At 36.4% G+C, this 16,656-nt stretch overlaps 1 protein-coding gene across 1 annotated transcript in view; it reads right to left on the bottom strand.

Annotated features, from left to right (window-relative positions):
• Positions 1–16,656, bottom strand: part of nrxn2b (neurexin 2b) — a 682,623-nt gene that overhangs the window by 491,427 nt on the left and 174,540 nt on the right. The window contains exon 4 of the mRNA XM_042728878.1: positions 6,778–6,807. Within this exon, the coding sequence (XP_042584812.1) occupies positions 6,778–6,807 (30 nt within the window). The remainder of the gene's footprint in view (positions 1–6,777; positions 6,808–16,656) is intronic.

Raw genomic sequence — 16,656 nt, 5'->3', positions numbered from 1 at the left:
TTTTTCTTACACTATGCAGTCCAATCATATGAATAAGCTGACGTGAGTTATAAATGAGTCAGACATAACATTCTTAACACATATATGCCGCCCAAGACCAGAAACTATTAACAAGTCTGATCGGAGATTTACAGAGCGGTATCATCCATAATACAGCCTCGTTTCACTCATAATGTCATTGGACCCTTTAACTTTCTAACCTAAAACCCGGGATAATTACAGATGTGCTGTGAAAATATGTTAGGACATTACAAAACTCCAGGTCATATGATCCAACTATAGTTTTCATGTTTTGAAATATCTGCTTCAATAATAAATAACAAAGTCTACACGGCATTACCTTCACAATATTGTATCTGTACACAAATAACAATTTTATAAACATTTAGTTGTCTTTATTTTGTCCCTTTCATGCCTTTATATTTAACTTCGCCACGACCAAGCAAGGAATCCAGCTAGCGTGTGAACAGCTTATTTTAGCACATTCCACGATTAATTTATTCAAAGCAAAACTAATTTTGGGATTTTAAGTCCTGCTTTGGATTGCTTCATTTTGACTAAGACGCGAGCTTTTGAGCGTGTGTTGATAACTAACATTCATTTTCTAAAGATGGATACATGCACCTTTACTGCTGTAAAACCCCTCCCGTTATAGTTTGAGTGACTAACAACAAATCGAATACAGGGTAAAAGTTATGAAGCGAAATGAAATTTTCGGAATTTCATTTATTAGCCTATTATTGTGAGTTCGTTATTTTCGTTTTGATGGCTAATCTGTTTTTTATTCTTTTTTACAAGGGTGCATGGGTACGAACTCTGAAGCTCTATTGATTAATATTTTTCTTTCACATGTCTCAGTTTGAGTTTATTCTGGCAATGCATATTATTGACTTAACTGCTTACAATAGCATGAATTCCGGCCTTGCGATGGTTACATTGAAAAATAGGTAAGCCCTGGGGTAAAAATTCCGGCTTAATAAGGAATAGGCTGTGTTGTTGCTTATACTCTATTGATGCAACTAGTTATACCTCGGCGGAGCGGCTCATTTTATAAGTTTTGTTGTCAGCGACAGCATCTGCGTAATTTCAGTTTAAGTTTTTTTCCTTAATAGTGCAGACACTTGACTTGCTCTTTTGACATATAGCAAATATCACCAGCCGCCGTACATCAGTTATTTATTTTAACACAGAATATCTCTTAAAAAGCAATCAAGTTGCAACAGACCAACACATACGAAGACGCATTTTGCGGTAATTTCCAAGCGGATACAAACAATACTGTTTGCATTCAAGATAGGGACAGAAACAGTAATACAGCGGAATTGAATTGGTATTTGCCACGCTTATATTACTCAACGTGTATCCCTATGATATTTTACTCAGTGGACCTTAACTTTCTAACTAAACTTTTAAAAATTCCGATAGAACCCCGCGTTTTTCTATTGTTCATTTTATATTTCTAAATCAAAACTTAGTCACCCATTTGCACTGTTGAAAACACATTAAAAGTGGTACAACAAACTTGCTTGAGAGATGTTAAACCAAATGTTTGATTGTCAACTTATCATTTTATAATATAATAACATGACTTTCGTAGTAAAAATATTACAATACATGTTTAAAATTCAGGCTTTTTATTTTACAATATACATCATCTTTAAAAAGGTTAAGTAATTTAACTTATTTTGTTGCAGAGACAGCATCTTTAATTTCAGTTTAAGTTTTTCATCTAATAAATTGAATTGCATTTTTATTTTACATTTTATTTTAGCTTTTAAAAAGTTTCAGCTAACAATAGAAACACTGACATACACATGCAATTGTATAACGTCACCCACATGCACTTTTACTCTCTCTGCTGTTAAAAAAAACCCTGTTTTTTTATATTTTAATTATTTGAGTGGCTAACAACAAATCGAAATACAAACAAAAATTAATAAAGATAAATTAAAAATTATTTTATTTTATAATTATTATTCTATAAAAATTGTTGTTATTATTTCATTTTGTTTGAGAAACGGAAAAATGAAATTGTTTTTTTTTTTTTTGGGTAAAAACAAATAAGCTTAGACGATGCTTTAATATTTCTTTCACATGCGTGGGTGGCATTAGGCTCATTTTAGTCTGATTATGATATATTATTGATTATGCGTTGCTATATTTACCTGAATCGAGCCGTGCATCGCATCAAATCTTCTTTTGGGCCTGGGGTAAATTCCAGGCTTTATAAGGAATAGGCTGCGCTGAGCATGGGTGTGCGGTGAGGACAATGCAGATAAGGAGTTCAGACGGTAAAGACCGCACAGTACCTATTGTTGTAAATAAAAAAAATGTAAATAAAAACAAATTTGTTTTCAAATATTTTAAGTAGACCCTTTTAGCTCTCTATGTATAACAAGGTGCGGCAGAAAGCGCACCCTGTTATTTTACAAAAGCAATTTGGAACTTTTGTTGTTGTTGTTGTAGTTATAAATAAAAAAAACAGAAAATAGAAAATAAATCCTATACCTATATTCACTTTTACCACAATCAAAAATCAAAATGAAAGCGACACCCACCGACCCGAGAAGTGCAGTGTTGCTTTTTATATGAGATGTATATTTGCAAGAAATATAGCCGCAACAGCCAAACAATATGAAGAAACATTGTGACTAATTTGCAGAGCAGTACATCAGATGAACTCTTATTCTGCTTGATGGGACAGACAGTAAATACAGGAGGAGTTGAAAAGTGGTGTTTCAGGGCTGCTCACGCACAAATGCATAAGCAAAAATATGAAAAATAAAGATTAAAATAATAATAATAATAATAATAAAAATAATAATAATAAAATCAAACTGTCATTTCTCTTTATTTCTTTTAATAATAATAATAATAAAAATAATAATAATAAAATCAAACTGTCATTTCTCTTTATTTCTTTATTTGTTCGTATTTAGATTTGTTGTTAAATCAAACTTGAGTCACTCAAATAAAGAAATATTCCTTGTTGGAAAATTGTTAAAAGTTGGTATTGTTAAAAAATAACTTGTTTGATCTGATCACATTAAACGAGTCATATCCTCTTGGTCTGAATGCAGTTATTGGATAGCAAATTGTAGTACGATTGGAGATTAATCCTAATAAACATGACACTACAGTAAAAATATTACAATACATTTTTATAATTCCAGCAGCCTGCAGATGCTCGTTTATGTCAGGACTGCAGCGACAGCAGCGCGGACAATCGCTTAGCTTGCTCACATTATTTAATCTAAAACGGGAAAATCATATTGTTTTTATGGCGTCGTTATTACGAGAAAAAATTAGCATGTATGATTTCTTATATTGGAAATTGAATTACTCAAAGCTAATTGAATATTATGAACCAGCACTTATCTATATATATATATAAAAGGTATTTGGGTAGTAAATGATATATAAACTAGGGGTTGGTATGCTAAAATGCTGTCCATGTAATTATCAATTACATTAAAGTAGGATAAAGATGTGGAATCGGCCTATGTTCAGTGTTTGTAGAGATGAAAATATGTTTAATGCATTCATTTGATTTTCAGTAAAAAAAATTAAAAAAAAGAAATAATGGAAAAAAAAAAAAAAAAAAAAAAAGAAAAAGTTTGTAGGGTCCTATTGTTCAAAATGTTGAAATTGAGACTTTTGGAGTTATTTTTTCATTGAAATAAATGTTTTTGTAATTACACAGAGAGTAAAGTACCGAAAAAAGGCACCATTAGATACCGGCACCGAAATTCAGGTACCGATACCGTACCGTTACCGATAAAATAAACTGTACCCAAAAAAAAACCACAACCCACCATAAAACAATGCATCTTTTCCCTCCAGTTCTTTAATTAATAATAATTGCCATATTAATAATCACAATAAAGCTTTTCTCTTTTTTTTAACCTTTGCTATTAAAAATAAAAACAAAGATGCAAAAAAAAAAAAGACAAACATTTTGCAGAAACATTCAAGTAAGAAATAATACAGAAATTGGATAATCAAATGCAAGCATAACCATTGCATATTCTTTAGTGCATTAATTACAAATACATTTTTAATTAAAGCTACAAAAGTTTAGTCAAGACAGTAATTCCATCTTTTCTTTCATTGTTTGAGGTGTATTATATCATATTTTATAAATCACGAACCACAACTGTTTACGTTCACTGAAGACATGCCCGTCTATATTTAAGCTAAGCAAGCACGTCCCACATTATTTTTCTCATTCATTCATGTTCTTTTCGTAAAAACCGTGAAATATGTCCCCAAATATCTTGCTTTAAATAGAACAATAACTTTAAACAAAATAATCTTTAAATCAAAAGAATACACAACACTAATTTAAACAAATTTTTATCAATATTTATTTGTTTATCAATAGCCTAAAACAAGAGTACTTTCTTACAATAAAACAGTACATTAACAGTACATTGTATGATATGACTATATCATTACATTTATGCAGAAATCCATAGTTGACCTATTAGTTAGTTGGCAATCGGGCAATGCATCAGCATCATGATGCTGTGGTGGCTAACTACTGCAAGCACAGCTATTATATTCCACATCAATATTAAAAAGTAACTAACTACATCAAAAACAAATTAATTAGCTAGCAAATTCCTTCGCCAGGATCTGCATCTCTCCTGCGTTAAAATGTGCTGTAATCGTTATCTGCATCTCTCCTGCGTTAAAATGTGCTGTAATCGTTGAAGTTTTTTTTAAACAAATTTGACTGACTTTTCACTTTATTTTCAGCAACTTTTCTCTTTTATATTTGTGCAGGTCCACACGTGCATTCAAAGCGTTAAAGCGTAATTTTAAGAGGACAGTTAACTCGTTATTAAATGTGGTTACAATATTTTCCGGCATCACCAGGGCCGGTATTTATGCCAATTTGAACAAGATTAACTCGCTCAAGACTGCCTAAATTACATTAACATTTACTATATAACCTTTATTTCGTTAACAAACATAAAAGTAATTACAACTTTGTGGAAATGATCTCCATAAGAGAAAATCTAAATGTAAATTTATTTTGTGTATTGCTAATATTAGTTACTGGAATGCTGAGAGAAAGAAGTAAAACAATAAATAAATATCGGTTTTGCATAATGCTCATCGGCCAGTAATAATCGGTATCACTTCTAAAAAATCAATATCAGTGGATCTCTAATAATGTCACGGCCCTGGACTCATTATGCTGTGTTTTCCCTCCATGTGTTCTGTGTCCCATGTTTATTGTGTCATTACATTCAGGTGTGTCTTTACCCTTTACCCTCATTAATGTTCGCCTTATAAGTTGCATTCAGTTCAGTGTTTGGTTGTCCAGTTTCGTGGAAGTGTACGTGTGTTTCTGCCTTCCCCCTATGGATTACCCCATATGGATTATTAAAGACTTTGTATCATCATCTTTCTCGTGTACGTGCTTCTCTCCCGCACCACACTGGGACAGATAATGGGAAGGGAGGATCGCATCTGACACTGTGATTATTGAGCTGTTTGTCATTTCTGTTCTAGGTGGGACGTGTCGCCAGCAGCACCAGGAATCCGGTCTAAATCAATAATTGAAATGCAGCTAACCACCTAACAACAAACGCAGCTTTAGTTACAAAAGTCAAACCCATCTGTTGAATCACTGTAAAAAATAAATAAATAAACGGCAGTCACAGACATTCCTTCCCAGAGAAGATTCGCTTTCTGAATTTTACAAGCTCTCTGAGAGATGGATTCGGACTGGATTAAATGACAAAGTAAGTCTGTGAAACAAATGAATCTCCAGGTGAAACTAGTCCTGTCAAAACAGAGCTGAAGACCAAAGTAAAGCAGGAACATGGAGGACACTTCTCACTGCTCACATGATCACTGACCATCTCAAAACTGACACCTGAGGGAAACTCGGTCACAGGAGTCAGATTAGTCAAATAACAAATGAGCTTAAAACCAATGAAGCCAGCTGAGCCCAAACATACAGGCCTTTAACAGTGTGGTGGATAAACAGACACTGAATGAAGGACTTACCTGTCAGAGACCTCAACACATCATCCACAGAAGAACTGGCCTATCTCTGTGTGTGAATGATCACCAACAGCTCTAAGAAATGGATAGCTCACTCAAAAAAAAAAAGCATTTACTCTGCTCATGTCATCCAAACCTGCGTCACTTTCTGAAAAGAAGATATTTTTTAAGAACTTTGGGAACCAAACAACTCCATTGATGTCCATCGTATTGACAAAAACACAAAACGCTCTTTAAAATATCTTTTGTGTTTGTAAATAATGAGAGAATGAAGATTTTAGTTAGTCCACAGAAAGTTTACTGTAAAATGTTAAAATACAGCATTGAGTGCTGCTCAACACATAGACACATTGCATCAGAAAAAGCATTAAAACAAACATTTGTTCATTCAGTCAGAGCAGATCTGAGAGCAACTGAGCGTAATTAACTGCGTGAGTAATTGCCAAACAATGAGAATGTCCACAGAATGAGACTCTGTGCATTCTGAACACAAACACACCCTTCATCTGTGAGTGACATTAGAGCAGCATTTCAACCCCAGCAGAGAGAGCGAGAGCAGAAGAGCGTTACCTGTGTCTGGGAGGTCAGAGGTCAGAGGTCATCTTCAGGACGCACAGCGTGGAAATACAGCAACACAGTAAGATGGGGGGGAGGGACAGAGTTCGGAGGGTTCGGGACAAAAGACGGAGGGAGGGGAGAGACGGACAGATCTGTTTCCTCACTAAATAAAAGAATGGAAAACAGAATGAACCATACCTTGGCTGTTTAACGTCAGGTGCGCCAGACCTTGAAGGAAAGAACAGAAAAAAAAGAAAGAAATGAAAAAAGAAGGTCATAAAAAGGCACGGGAAGAAAGCAAGCATTGTCACAAGGTTGGACTGCAGTTTGTGACAGACATCCCGGGGCACGCTCGGATGTCAAAGATCAACTCAAAGCAAAAAGGGAAAAGAAAGAAGAGAGAGAAAATAAAAGCTGAAATAACAAACGAACGGACGAACGAGTGAACGCTTCTTGAGCGAGGTGGGGATTGGGAAAAAAAAGCATTTCATTCAGTGCAACCCCCGAAGGCCATTGCTCGCTCAAATGCTTTTTTTCCCCTCTGGTCTTATGGAAACACACACACACACACACACAACTGTTTGGCAGAGTTCAAGAGTTTCTCGATTAACAACACACTTCTGTCAGAACAGAAACACCCGACCAGTTCATCTACAAGGGCTCCATTCTGACTCCAGCCACACGCATGTGTGACTATCCAGAGGTTCATGAAGACGAGCGCCAAACTGCTCAAGACTCCTGACACTGAACTCAGCATACTTCTCCATAGCTGACCGACTACATGGAGATGAACTGGTTAAAGTCAGGCTCATAATTCTTGGTTGATTTTGTTGACATATTAGAGTTAAAGGGGATTTCTCTTTCTGTCACTCCATAATACTGTCAACAGACATACATTTTCACTATGTTTTCAGGAATAAAATGTTATATAAATCAGCCCAAACGACGTATCAACAAACCCCACTACAAAAACCCTGAATTAAATTGCTATGTTTGGTGTGTGTGAGTACTGCTGAAGTGGAGGAAAAAAAAAACTCAGTCTTTATGCATTTTCACCATGTTTTGTGGAATAAAATGTTGCATGAATCAATGTGAATGATATATGAACAGTCCTTTAGAATACAGAGAGCACTATGTTTGGCTGCTGAAGTGGAGATGTGGATTGGAATTGAATCTAAAGCTCAAAATTGACCAGTGCATGTTAAAAAAAATAAAAAATAAAAAATAAAAAAAACTTTTACAAACACATTATGATCAAACCCTTCTGACTATCTCAAACTCGATCAAACCCTTCTGACTATCTCAAACTCATGGTTATGCCCGGACCGATGCAAACATGGCAGGGTTTGATCCCAGAAACAAAATACAAATGTGATCATGTTTTATTGAAGATGAGGATGCTGTCCATGTGGACATCCACCTAATTTAGCTTCTAGTAACAGATGAATTGCATCAATAAAATGCAGAATTGGACTGGACATCAGCAACAAATCACACAGAAGTGTTTTTTATGCTCTTTGAAAGCATCTGTTTCTACACAGAACAAGCTGTATAAACACATTATTATCATCAGAGCCAACATGAGGTCATTCTCCAGTCATGATCCTCCTCAAGATCTGTGTGATTCCAGCCATCCGGAGATGAAGGTAATACACGTCTTCTGCAACACAAAAGGGTTTCTACATCCAATACCTTTAGAGACACAAGACCAAAAAAAAAAAAAAAAACCTTCAGTGTTCGACACGCTCACTGCATTTACATCCAGCCAAACAATGGCAATATCTCAAGAGCAAGAGCTCTGTTCACGCAACATACGTGACAAAAGTAACAAGCTACTGTTGCCCTCAAACCCCTGGACTCCAACCAACCGTCACATGGACAGAATTAGCTGCAAGAACACAGCAGATGTTGCAATGCAGCAGTTTCCTCCGGTGAGTGGAGAGCGAGTCGAGCACTGCTGGAGAAACACTCGTCTCTTCCAGAGGAGCGGTGCTAATGGACGACACGAGCCGAAGACCAGCGCTCGCTCAAACACTTACCCACTGTGTTTTAGCTGAAGGACGCTAACTCAACTTAGCACAGGTGTGTGATTCCTATCAAAACACTGCATAACTTCCTGTTCCTGTGCTAATCTGACCATCCTGTCAGCAGAATCAGACCGCGAGAGTCGACTCCTTTGATTCATAAGTCTGAATCTGAAGCTGAGTTGGAATGAAAGGAAAAGGAATTTACTAAACTGTAAATCAAAAAGATTCAACACAGCTGATGCATTCTGGGAAATGAAGTTCAATTACTTAATTCTTTCTTTCTTTCTATCTTTCTATCTATCTTCAAAAAGTGTTTTTTATATTAATCCAACATTCAAAGTTTTACAAGACAAACTGCTTTCTTTGTACTTAAAATCATCATGTGAATTTCAAATAATATTAATTCTACTTTACAGTCACATTTAAATCGTAATTTTGCATACTGTTCCTGGCCATTCAAATTCTTGAATTGAATTGGAATTTATAATACACCACATTCAATACTGAATTATGTACAGCATTTTAAATATTTTAAATATTTATATTAATATTTTAAATGTTTTAAATATTTTTTTGAAAATTAATTTTAAAAAGAATGAAAACAGTTAAGAATAGAAAATGATTATATATTAAATATAGTGCAATCAGTTCAGATGTAGCATAGTGCTCATTCAGTAAATGCACAGCTAAACAGATGAGTTTTGAGTCTAGATTTAAATATGACTGTTTTAGCACATCTGATCTCTTCTGGAAGCTGATTCCAACTGCGGGCGACACAGTAACTAAAGGCGGACTCCCCTTATTTTTGTGTGAACCCTTGGTATTTCTAACTGACTCGATCCTAATGATCTGAGTGCTCTGTTAGGTTTATATTCAGTGAATATATCTGCAGTGTATTTAGGTCCTAGATCATTGAGTGATTTATAAACAAGTAAAAGTACTTTAAAATCAATCCTAAATGTAACTGGAAGCCAGTGTAAGGACCTGAGGACTGGTGTGATATGCTCAGATTTTCTGGTTCTAGTCAGAATCCTGGCAGCAGCGTTCTGGAAGAGCTGCAGCTGTCTAATGGTCTTCTTCTGAAGGCCAGTGAAGAGACCTTTACAGTAGTCCACCCTGCTGGTGATAAAGGCACGAACAAGTTTCTCCAAGTCTTGACTGGAAACAAAACATCTACTTCTCTCTCTCTCTCTCACACACACACACACACACACACACACACAGTGCACATGCTGAACAGACTCGTTACACATCACGGTGTGTAATGGCTTCTTCTCCTGCTATTGTTGTTTGCACTGCTTTCCACATGTATAGTTAAGCTTTTTCGTGGGATTCACATGTGATAAATGCAATATTTGGGCAGACAGAGAAGATTTCAGAATTAGAGACATGCATCCATACTTTAATTGAGGACAGTAAGAATGTAATGGCTCTAGATACAGCTTTGGATGCGTCTAGCTCAGGGAGTCCTGTACATTGTTCGGTTCCGGTAACAGGGCCTTTGCAGCAGGGTAACTGGGTGACTGTGAGGCGGCATAGTCGTGGGTCTAAACACCACTCTTCTGTTCCGACCAAAACATTAAACAGGTTCTCCCCACTCAGTGAAGCACCCACTGAGAAACCTGATCAACATGCTGTAGTTATTGGTGATTCTATTGTATGGAACGTGAAAATAGAAATACCAGCCACCATAGTCCAATGTTTCTTGGCAAATTTAAATGTGCTGGCTAATGCTAAACATAAATTCAGTAAGATTGTTATTTACGCCGGCGCTAATGATGTTCGAATTCGTCCGATGGCGGTCACTAAAAATAACATTAAAGAGGTTTGGGAACTTGCAAGTACGATGTCAGACACTATAATGTGCTCTGGTCCCTCCATGCTTACCGTGGCGATGAGATACATAGCAGACTATCGTCACTCAATGGCTGGATGTCTAAGTGGTGCCCCGCAGAATAACATAGGTTTCATAGACAATTGGACGAGCTTTTTGGGTCAGACCTGACCTGTTGCAAAGAGATGGTCTTCATCCCTCATGGGGTGTGTGCTGCTCTTCTCTCTTGTAATATGGCACATAGTCTTAGAGTTTGTACTTGACTAACTGGGGCCCAGGTCAGGAAGCAGACAGACTGGCTAAACCGACCATCTGCTAGCCACCTCACGTCACAGAAGTCAGTTAATTTTAAGCACATAGAGACTCTTTCACCTGGCTAAATTCCACTCATTCTCTACTATAGGAAAGGAAGAATTGTATAAACTTTTTAAATCATCTAAACCAACAACATGTATGTTAGACCCTATTCCATCTAAGCTCCTAAAAGAGGTGCTTCCAGAAGTCATAGATCCTCTTCTGACTATTATTAAAAAACCACAACTTGACCCCAAAGAACTAGTTTATTACAGACCAATCTAGATACTAGAAAAGGTAGTATCCTCACAATTATATTGCTTCTTAGAGAATAATGATATCTGTGAGGATTTCCAGTCAGGATTTAGACCGTATCATAGTACTGAAACTGCTCTCATTAGAGTTACAAATGACCTGCTCTTATCATCTGATCGTGGTTGTATCTCTCTATTAGTGCTATTGGATCTTAGTGCTGCGTTCGACACTACTGACCACACCATTGTTTTGCATAGACTAGAAAACTTTTTTGCCATTAGTGAAAGTGCATTAGCATGGTTCAAATCGTACTTATCTGACTGCCATCAGTTCGTAGCAGTGAATGAAGAGGTATCATATCGATCACAAGTGCAGTATGGAGTACCTCAAGGCTCAGTACTAGGGCCGTTACTCTTCACGCTTCACATGTTACCCTTGGGAGATATCGTCAGGAAACACGGTGTTAGCTTTCACTGTTATGCTGATGATGCTTAGCTCTATATTTCTACGTGGCCCGGCGAAACATACCAATATGAAAAACTAACAGAATGCATAGTCGATATAAAAAACTGGATGACAAATATTTTCTTACTGCTAAATTCTGAAAAAAACAGAGGTGTTAATCATCTGATCTAAAACCTCTGCATGTAATAACCTAGAACACTGTCTAAGACTCAATGGCTGCTCTTTCAATTCTTCATCATCAGTTAGGAACCTAGGTGTGCTATTTGATAGCAACCTTTCCTTAAAAAGCCACATTTCTAGCATTTGTAAAACTGCATTTTTCCATCTTAAAAATATATCTAAATTACGACCAATGTCTAATGCAGTAATGTTAGTCCATGCGTTTATGACATCAAGGTTATATTATTGTACTGCTTTATTGGGTGGTTGTTCTGCACGCTTAATAAACAAACTCCAGTTAGTCCAAAATGCAGCAGCTAGAGTTCTTACTAGAACCAGGAAGTATGACCATATTAGCCCGGTTCTGTCAACACTGCACTGGCTCCCTAATAAACATTGTATAGATTTAAAATCCTGCTAATTACTTATAAAGTGGGTTAGGGTTTATAAGTACAGGACAACTAGATGAGCCCCAGATACAGATCCCCTGTAAAGACCTTGTCTCAGATGACCACCGGGACAAGAGCACAGGAACCAGAGGATTCTTCTGCACAATCTGACTTTGCTGCAGCCTGGAATTGAACTGCTGGTTTCGTCTGGCCAGAGGACAACAGAGAACTGACCCCCCGACTGAGCCTGGTTTCTCCCAAGGTTTTTTCTGTCACCAATGGAGTTTTGGTTCCTCTGGCTTGCTTAGTTGGGAACACTTAATATCCAGCGATATCGTTGACTTTCGTCGATTGCACATATACCATTTTAAACTGAACTGAGCTGGATGATGACATCACTGAATTCAATGATGAACTGCCTTTAACTGAAAAATGAATGTTTTCTGTTGTCCTTTTGCATTATTGACACTATTTTTCTATTTGATACTGTAAAGTGCTTTGACATAATCTGTACTGTTAAAAGCACTGTATAAATAAAGGTGACTTGACTTGACTACAGACGCCGCTGTCTGGTTTCATTAAGAACAACTGAATAAAGCCACACCAGTCTGAAACAATATCTGCTTCTGGATAAACTCTTCTTTAATTCACAGGTTAGCACAACAAGGTTACCATCTTCTCTTTCACATCATATCTAGTGTTTCCAAACTTTGGCTAATTAGTTGTGAACTTAATGAGCAACATCAGAAACATAATGAGTCAGCGGTTAATGCAGGAGAGAAAATTGTTCTGAACAATGAGAAACGAGGAGAGTAGTTTGCAGGAGGCAATGCAGATCTCAGACGCTGACGGCAAGTGCTTTCTTCTCTGAGACGATAAACTGTGGACCAATTCTGTGCAGTCAGAAGAGCTGATTTAGTGTGTGTTTGACTCCTCAGATAATGAGATGTGGGACTCCACACAACAACAGGCTGCACCGACCTCTGTCCTCACCTCTCTTTCCTGATCTGAATTATTTTGCATATATCTGTAATTGCTGCATTTTGGTTGTTCTGCTTTCCTCTTCAAACCCTGCTGCTTCTTACCAGAGAAAGTTCTTTCTGTCAGCGTCAGTTCTGCTGGGTTTCAGAGGGAAAAACATCCTAAATGCAGATGATAAAACACAACTAACCATATAATCACGTTTAGTTAGGAGAACAAAAAACAATTAAATGAACGTCAAAGTTTGGTTTAGGGATGTTTTTGAGAAGCGATAGAGGTTTATGGTGTTTTGCAATGTAAACCTGAATGAAAGCCAAACGCTGCTTGTTGAGTGGATGATGATCTAATGTGCATTATTAGATAATACTTGAGTCTAAAAACCTGTCAGCATTCAGAAAACACTCTGAAGAATATGCAGAATATGTTACCCAGAATTCCCTTTTGCCCCCAAAATGAATCAACAGAGAGAGGAAAATAATGCGGCGATGAGAAGAAATGAAAATGCTGTGGTACTGCTCTGAATCTGGCTGCCAAACCACTGAGAAGAAGAGGCAGTAAAGTAACACAACTCAGATGAGCTCAGACGGAAAGTAGAGCAGCAAAAACAATTACCGTAAGTATGAATTATGAATTAGACTCACATGGAGGACGGTGTCAATTATACTCTAAAATCACCATCAGTCCTCCCACTGCTGATGAATCAGAGCGGAGAACAGGTGGGTGTGAGGACAAGAGCTCCGCTTTACAGCCACAGATCACATCAGATCAAAAATAACAAATACATACATAAAGAAAACAAAGATCAAATCAAATCAAATAAAAATCGAATAGTTAATTAAAATTAAAATTAAATAAATATAATACCATAAAAATATAATATAAAATGAACATAAACAGGCTCAACTCAAGTTAAAATTGAATATTAATTTACCATAAATATAAAAAATAAAAAGATGAACAACAATAAAACAATACAAGAATATTAATAAAAACTATATAAATAGAAACAATACTAAAAGCAATAAATAAAATCTACAAAGAGGTTGAATTATTGCATTAATGATAATAATAATAAAACAAAAGAAAAAGAATTGCAGTTAAAATTTTTATTCATTACAAAAAGGCTTTTCCTCCCATCAGAGTGGTAGTTAATTCATCTGAATATTAGTCAACTGACAGCACTAGTTATCATGTAACTATCTCTAAAAGCTCATCTCACGCATAGGTGGCGCATGAGTATGGAGAGCTGTGATGAAGACATTTCCCGTGTGAGACAACACACACACACACACACACACACACACACACACACACACACACACACACACAGTCTCACTGAACTGAAGGAACAGAGCCAGTTGTAGCAGGATCTGAGGAGGCTGCCGTCTGATTGGCCATATGGGAGCGTGTGGGAAAACGCCACGGCCAACAGCGACACGGGAGTCCCATCGCTTTCACACGTCTCGCAGAAACACAACGGCCAAATCACTGCCATCAACAGATCCCCACACCGGCCATGTGCTGCAGTCAACAGACTCATAATAGAGCGGAAGAGACTCTTATAAGTGTGCATTCACCACTGCACCGTTTTATTATTATTCATTCTGCAGCGGATCTCAGGCATGCTGCCAATAATTAAGACGATTCACAAAGCGGACTTCTGATTGGCCGACTGAATGAGTGACAGATGGAGGAAGACTCATCATTTTGTCATTAAGGAGGATGTGCTTGGAAACTCAAAGGCGTCCTGCAGCTGCAGTATTGAGCTCACCGGTTAGTCTGGATCCACCCAGGGGCGCCTGCAGGATTTCTTCCGAGGGTGTGCACAGAGTTCTTTTTTTATGATCAGTGGGAGCAGAACGAATGTGTCACACGTTTTAAACTCAACAAAATGGTAAAATGCATATATCAAGAGCATGCTCACAGATGAAAAAAGAGAACAAAACAGCGTTGAATGAAGTGGATTAGAGCCCTGCACAGGCCTCAAATACAGGCCCTAGCCAGTCTTTTTCCCCCTTTTCCCAAAAAAGCTTATGTATACTGTTTCAGCTATTAAAACAGTTCAGTTTTATATGTAATGGAAAAGTGATTATATTTTGTTTTGTTTTTTATAAAGTTGATTTAGAAAAACGTTTGGAGCATTTTTTGTTCGTTAAATGCAGGTTTTTTGTTTTTTTAAAGTAATGACCAAGCGGTCAGCAGCAGACAGTGAGTTGATGTTTGATCAATTTAGCCTTCTCAAATCATCTTGACTTGCCTAAAATAAAATCTATATATAAAAAAGTTCAAGCATGTGTTAGTTTAAATGTTTAACCTATATAAATGTGCACTATTAGACACATATCCAAGCGTTTGTGCGGAGAGTGGAAGCTGAAGCGCGCTCTCATGGAGGAGTCTGCGTGATCACTTGCATTTTTTCAGTGGACAGTCGAAAAGAGTGGAAACAACTTAAAATGCCCCAATTATGCCTTTCCGAATATTACCTTTCATGCAGTGTTTCATGTAGCTGTATGTGAACATAAACTATCTGCAAAGTTGTGGAGCCAACAGTGCATGATAAATAAAGTTATCGTCTATCAAAAAAATTGCAACGAGTCGTCAGGAACTCCAATCTTATTCTGTTACGGCTCTACGTCATGAAGTAACACATTTGCATAATGTCTGCCCACATTCTACGTTGCCAACTTGCCCGTCCACAAACAGTAAAATTTCTGTGTGGTTAACATCATGTCGAGAAGATGTTTTATCCTATGCTTTGAGAGTAAATTTGTTTTATCACATCTTATAATTACCACAAACTTGTTAACACTTACCACTGAGAAATGTCCTGTTCCAGTCTGGCTTGAGAACCTTGTCTCTTGTCGATCAGTTCTATTGTTTCATCATCAAACTCCGGCTCGAAATGGTAAAGTACAATACATGTACCATGTCTATGACACCTCATTTAAAACCATATAATATTTTAGAAAACAGCACAAATAAGTTAATGTTCAGCTTTTATTTGTATTAAGCCTTCACTGTCAAATAATCGTCTCAGACTCACCTAATTCATATTAATATCTTTAACTTCAAACTATAGGATAATATACACTACCAGTCAAAAGTTTCTGAACAGAAAGATTTTTAATGCTTCTAAAAAATTATCTTCTGTTCACCAAGCCTACATTTATTTGATCCAAAATACAGCAAAAACAGTAACATTTTGAAATATTTTTACTATTTAAAATAACTGCTTTATATTTGGAAATATTTAAAATGTAATTTATTTCTGTGATCTCAAAGCTATTTTTAGCATCTTTACTCCAGTCACATGATCCTTCAGAAGACATTCTTGTATTCTGATTTGCTGCTCAAAAATAATTTATTATTATTTTGAAAACAGTTGTGTATAACTATTTCAGTTTTTTTTTTTTTTTTTTTTTTTTTTTGATGAATAGAAAGTTTAGAAGAACAGCATTTATCTGAAATAGAAATTGTAACATTATAAATGTCTTTATCATCACTTTCAATCAATCTTTGGATCTTTCTATTCATCAAAAAATCCAAAAAAATAAATAAATAAATAAATAAAAAAATATTACTCAACTGTATTAAATATTGATAATCAGTAAATCAGTATATTAGAATGATTTCTGAAGATCATGTGACACTGAAGACTGGAGTAATGATGCTG

Source organism: Cyprinus carpio, chromosome B7 (assembly GCF_018340385.1).
Source record: "Cyprinus carpio isolate SPL01 chromosome B7, ASM1834038v1, whole genome shotgun sequence".
Lineage (NCBI taxonomy): Eukaryota > Metazoa > Chordata > Actinopteri > Cypriniformes > Cyprinidae > Cyprinus > Cyprinus carpio.
Note: the sequence above shows the minus strand (reverse complement) of the source record. Positions and strands in the feature narration are given on the sequence as shown.